The following is a 7,011-nucleotide window of genomic DNA, read 5'->3' on the forward strand; positions in this document are numbered from 1 at the left end:
GATTATGACAGATGACGAGGACAGACGAGGACAGATGAGGACAGACGAGGACAGACGGTGACAGATGATGACAGACGAGGACAGATGAGGACAGACGAGGACAGACGAGGACAGATGATGAGAGACGAGGACAGATGAGGACAGACGGTGACAGATGATGACAGACGAGGACAGATGAGGACAGATTATAACAGATGAGGACAGATTATGACAGACGAGGACAGACGGTGACAGACGAGGACAGATTATGACAGATGACGAGGACAGACGGTGACAGACGAGGACAGATTATGACAGATGACGAGGACAGACGAGGACAGATGAGGACAGACGAGGACAGACGGTGACAGATGATGACAGACGAGGACAGACGAGGACAGATGATGACAGACGAGGACAGATGAGGACAGACGGTGACAGATGATGACAGACGAGGACAGATGAGGACAGATTATAACAGATGAGGACAGATTATGACAGACGAGGACAGATGACGAGGACAGACGAGGACAGACGGTGACAGATGATGATTGTAACGAGTGAGGATGATTGAAGATGTCAGACGAGGATACAAAGTAAAAATGATGTCAGATGCAGCGGAGGACGACGACGACAGACGGTGAACATCTGTTATCCCAACAACAGACTGTAAAAGAGGAAGTATTCTAAAGATCAGGCCGCTGTATGTCAGCTCCATGGAGCTCTCCGTTTTCAGTTTTAATAATCTTCTACAGCTGAACAGTCTCTAACGTCTCTCTGGGTCCTGGTGTAAAAACTGGAGAGTGAAATAACAGAGCACGCAGGGAAAGAATGTCTCTGAACAATGTTTGCTATTGTTGGACGATTTGACCTCAGGGAACGTTTTATTAACAGCAGTTCCCTCAAACTCTCTTCATTCAGACTTTAAAATCTGATGCCTTCAGGAAGACCTCAGGTTTTAGAAAGAGCCCTACAAAGACAGACTATAGTCAGAGGAAGGAATCTGGAAGCCTCTTCTTCTTCTAGAGAATAAAAACAAGTAGAATTAACGTCCATCACACCAGCTCCTACCTGTAGATCAGCTCCCTGCAGCCTGCAGTCCATGTACTTCTCCCAGGCGTAGGACAACTCGGTCTGCTGGTGGCTGGCCATGACGTCCACACCTCCAGGAAGAACAGCCACAGACAGTCAGTCAGTCAGTCAGTCAGACAGTCAGTCAGACTGATGAGAAAGCCCTGACAGGTCTCTCCTGGTCTTCCTGGTCCTGATGCTCTCTCCTGGTCTTCCTGGTCTTCCTGGTCCTGATGCTCTCTCCTGGTCTTCCTGGTCCTGATGCTCTCTCCTGGTCTTCCTGGTCCTGATGCTCTCTCCTGGTCTTCCTGGTCCTGAAGTGTCCTCTGCTGCTCTCCGGAGTAATTCATCGCAGCTTCATGACTCTCTGCGCCGCTCCGACACTTTCTCCCTCTTCCTGCAGGAACATAACAGTGTTCAGTGTTCCTGATCAGAGAAACACTGTTAGCTCAAATGCTACTTTAACCCGGAGAAGCTAACAGCTGTTTGTGACGCAGCGGAGCTGAAACCGGAGTCCGAGAGGGGGACACACCGAAGCCCAAGCAGCTGATCAACACACTCAGCTAGCATGCAAGCTAGGAGTGTTGACACTAACTGCTTTTAGAGAGTACTTTCCTGTTTACTCTTCAAAATAAAAGTAGTCCTAACGCGCAGTGACAAACTCTTTATTACTCATTCAGTTACATTTATCACTCAATAATATATATTTAATATATACAGACTTTTATGTATTTTACAGTTAATAAATCAGATACATTTATTTATATATTACATATCCTGACTGTCATCTGATAATAAAGAGGGATATTATATTCATTCTACTAGTTTAGGAAATAATCACACAATTCAATAATACGGGTGATAAATAAATACACATATAATCTCATAAATATGACATCATATGTGTCATAATTGTTTGCTCTGTCCAAAGATGATATTTGTATGTTGTCGTGTGTCCATCCTCCGAGGACCGAGCTTTTATTTTGAAGGTTCCGCTGTATATCAATATTCAGTGTTCCGGTTAGCTTGTATACAAGAGGCATCAAAAAGCTCGATAATTGTAACCAGAGTTAACTTACTGTGCCTTTAATCACAGAGCTGATATAAGAGTTTAGTTTAACCACCTTTCAGTGCAAAAAGAAAAACGTGTTCCGGTGTTTTAGCTCGTATTAACGGTTAGCTGTGAACCGAGAGAAACGAGCTCCTCTTAAATCAAACATCACTGTCCGATTCATTCTCATCTTTATTACAATCATCACCTCCACCTGGGAAAGAACAATCATCACCTCCACCTGGGACAGAACAATCATCACCTCCACCTGGGAAAGAACAATCATCACCTCCACCTGGGAAAGAACAATCATAACATCATACCTTCGTCTCCATGAAGCTAACAGCAGCTGACAGTAAAGCTAACCTCCGTCCATCAGAGGCTGCGATGTGTGTCGCCCTCAGCGCGGACTGACAGGCTGCCTGGTGTGACGCCCTCAGCGCGGACTGACAGGCTGCCTGGTGTGACGCCCTCAGCGCGGACTGACAGGCTGCCTGGTGTGTCGCCCTCAGCGCGGACTGACAGGCTGCCTGGTGTGACGCCCTCAGCGCGGACTGACAGGCTGCGATGTGTGTCGCCCTCAGCGCGGACTGACAGGCTGCGAGGTGTGACGGCCCTCAGCGCGGACTGACAGGCTGCGAGGTGTGACGGCCCTCAGCGCGGACTGAGAGGCTGCGATGTGTGTCGCCCTCAGCGCGGACTGACAGGCTGCGAGGTGTGACGGCCCTCAGCGCGGACTGAGAGGCTGCGATGTGTGTCGCCCTCAGCGCGGACTGACAGGCTGCGATGTGTGACGCCCTCAGCGCGGACTGACAGGCTGCGAGGTGTGACGGCCCTCAGCGCGGACTGACAGGCTGCGAGGTGTGTCGCCCTCAGCGCGGACTGACAGGCTGCTAGGTGTGACGGCCCTCAGCGCGGACTGACAGGCTGCTAGGTGTGACGGCCCTCAGCGCGGACTGACAGCCTACGAGGTGTGACGGCCCTCAGCGCGGACTGAAAGGACAAGGTGTCAGTCGGCCATCAGCGCGGACTGTAAGGACGAGGTTTTAGTCAGCCCTCAGCGCGGATTGAAAGGCTGCAAGGTGTGAGTCAGCCCTCAGCGCGGACTGAAAGGCTGCGAGGTGCAAATAATTGATGTGCAATACGTAAATTAATAAAAAAAATGTTAACATTAACTAAACATATTTTGGCCCCCATGTAATGACGATTCTGACGTCAAGTCGGGAAGTCGGACACCTCATTCTTTTCAGAGTTTCCAAGTTGTTGAGCAGGTGTTCATGTGCATTCGATTACTCGGAAACTTGTTTTTTCCGATGTGTTTGACACCACCCAGTGTCAATCTGCCCTCACCGCTGATTGAGAGGCTGTGCATGTGGTAAATCTGCACTCAGCGTGGACTGAAAGTTTGTGCAGTGTGAATCTGCCCTCAGCGCGGACTGAAAGGCTGTGCAGTGTGAATCTGCCCTCAGCGCGTACTGAAAGGCTGTGCAATGTGAAAGTGCCCTCAGCGCGGACTGAAAGGCTGTGCAATGTGAATCTGCCCTCAGCGCGTACTGAAAGGCTGTGCAATGTGAATCTGCCCTCAGCGCGGACTGAAAGGCTGTTTTTTTATAAACCTACTATACTAGTATTTGTCACTGATTTGTTCAAAATGCAGTATGCGAACAAATGTAAGATCCACAGTATAACAAAAATAATTGGATGATGTACTGATACATTTTAAAAAGTACAGTAGGCATCAGACCAGTCTCCCTTACTTACTGTTTCCCACAATGCAAAGCGGCAGGTCAGAGATCCTTCAGGTGCTGACTTATATTAAAAATCTAAAACTTAATAGTTTAATAATCAGTTGGAAAACTCTCATGCTGATTAATTAATGACCTGTTTGGATTATTAAGTCTTTGGTCCTGTTTGTTAAGATTTGCAGTTTTTAATTATATTAAAGTCTTTATATTTTAAAGTGGGTTTTTTTTACAAATAAAGCAGGAGCACGCAGAATTAGCATAAACTCTGAATGAAGCTACATATTCCGAGTTTTTATAGTGACCCTTGTTTCCTTTATGATGTCATCGTATCAACACATTGCAAGTTTGTAAAAAGGCCATGTGCAGATTCATTGATATGTATGAATGTATATATATATATATATATATATATATATATATATAACGTGTTAAATGAGTGAGTTAATGAAAACGTGGTCGTGGTTCTGAATCTTTGACACGCCTCTCTCCTCACACTTGAAGATAAATTTAACACATTTTTATTTTTTTTATTTTTTATTGTGTTTGAGTTTCTTACAGTGAACAATCTTTTTATATTTATTATATTTTCACCAACAACAAACTGAACTAAATTCTTTGTTTAAACTTGACCTGTAGTTACCTCTACCCACCGCCGGATGTCGCTGTTTCACAATAAAAGCACAGACACACAGCAGACCACATGTTTTAAAAAAGCTTTCTTGTTTTGCTGCTCAGTATGTTAAAGTCATACAAACACGTCATGAAATAAAAACACACACAGGAAATTATGTCATGTTTAACGATGAGGATTTTCACATTAAAGTTTGCATCCCTTGAGCTTTATTCTCGGGTTATGTGCACTCAGGAAAAGAACAAAATCAAAGTGTTTATTTTTACAGTTCTGTGACTTTATAAATGTAGATACGAAAAGCCTGCAGGAAGTTCACCTCCGCTTTCCAGCAGCTCGCCACCACATTCCCACAAGCCGCCATTTTCCTCTGACATCACACTCCTTCATCAATACAACTTCAAACTTGAATTCTTGACATTTATAAAAGCGTTCGATCTTCAGGCCTCGAGCGTGGCGTTCGAGGGAAACATCTGCTGTGTCAATATGGTGGACAGTAAAGCCGAGCGGCTCCTAAATGTGGTCAAACATCCAAACAGTGTCGACTCTCTGTGAGCAGCTGCCATATTTTAGAAGCCGCTGTCCCGCTCCACGCAGCCCACCGCGTTGTGAGGACACCTGCAGGAGCGGCCGTTGGGCGTGGCCAAGCAGAGGTCGCTGCAGCCGCCGTTATTCACAGAGCAGACGTTCTGACCTGCAGGGATGAAGAAAACAGACACTGAGCAACTCACAGAGAGATACACACACACACACAGAGAGTAACACACACAGAGATACACACAGAGTTACACACACAGAGATACACACACAGAGTAACACACACAGAGATACACACACACAGAATAACACACAGAGATACACACAGAGATACACACAGAGATACACACACAGAGACACACAGAGATACACACACAGTGATACACACAAACAGAGATACACACAGAGATACACACACAGAGATACACAGAGATACACACACAGTGATACACACAAACAGAGATACACACACAGAGATACACACAGAGATACACACACAGAGATACACACACAGTGATACACACAAACAGTGATACACACAAACAGAGATACACACACAGAGATACACACAGAGATACACACACAGAGATACACACACAGTGATACACACACAGTGATACACACACACAGAGATACACACACAGTGATACACACACAGAGATACACACACAGAGATACACACAGAGTTACACACACAGAGATACACACACAGTGATACACACACAGTGATACACACACACAGAGATACACACACAGTGATACACACACAGTGATACACACACAGAGATACACACACAGAGAGTAACACACACAGAGATACACACAGAGTTACACACACAGAGATACACACACAGTGATACACACACAGTGATACACACACACAGAGATACACACACAGTGATACACACACAGAGATACACACAAACAGAGATACACACACAGAGAGTAACACACACAGAGATACACACAGAGTTACACACACAGAGATACACACAAACAGAGATACACACACAGAGAGTAACACACACAGAGATACACACAGAGTTACACACACAGAGATACACACACAGAGTAACACACACAGAGATACACACACACAGAATAACACACAGAGATACACACAGAGATACACACAGAGATACACACACAGAGACACACAGAGATACACACACAGTGATACACACAAACAGAGATACACACAGAGATACACACACAGAGATACACAGAGATACACACACAGTGATACACACAAACAGAGATACACACACAGAGATACACACAGAGATACACACACAGAGATACACACACAGTGATACACACAAACAGTGATACACACAAACAGAGATACACACACAGAGATACACACAGAGATACACACACAGAGATACACACACAGTGATACACACACAGTGATACACACACACAGAGATACACACACAGTGATACACACACAGAGATACACACAAACAGAGATACACACAAACAGAGATACACACAGAGATACACACACAGTGATACACACAAACAGAGATACACACAACAGAGATACACACAGAGATACACACACAGAGATACACACACAGTGATACACACAAACAGAGATACACACACAGAGATACACACAACAGAGATACACACACAGAGATACACAAACAGAGATACACACAGAGATACACACACAGAGATACACACACAGTGATACACACACAGTGATACACACAAACAGAGATACAACACAGAGATACACACACAGAGATACACACAACAGTGATACACACACAGTGATACACACACAGAGATACACACAGAGATACACACACAGAGATACACACACAGTGATACACACAAACAGAGATACACACACAGAGACACACACAAACAGAGATACACACACAGAGACACACAGAGATACACACAGAGATACACACACAAAGATACACACACAGAGATACACACAGAGATACACACAGAGATACACACAGAGATACACACAGAGATAC

General features: G+C 45.0%; 1 protein-coding gene across 1 annotated transcript in view; it reads right to left on the reverse strand.

Annotated features, from left to right (window-relative positions):
- lyst (lysosomal trafficking regulator) overlaps positions 1–5,653 on the reverse strand; it is a 67,450-nt gene extending 61,797 nt beyond the window's left edge. The window contains 2 exon segments of the mRNA XM_065959796.1: positions 1,051–1,447; positions 2,425–5,653. Coding sequence (XP_065815868.1) covers positions 1,051–1,131 — 81 coding nt within the window. The 5' untranslated portion in view covers positions 1,132–1,447; positions 2,425–5,653.
- Between the last annotated feature and the right edge of the window lie 1,358 nt (positions 5,654–7,011).

Source organism: Labrus bergylta, chromosome 10, assembly GCF_963930695.1.
Source record: "Labrus bergylta chromosome 10, fLabBer1.1, whole genome shotgun sequence".
Lineage (NCBI taxonomy): Eukaryota > Metazoa > Chordata > Actinopteri > Labriformes > Labridae > Labrus > Labrus bergylta.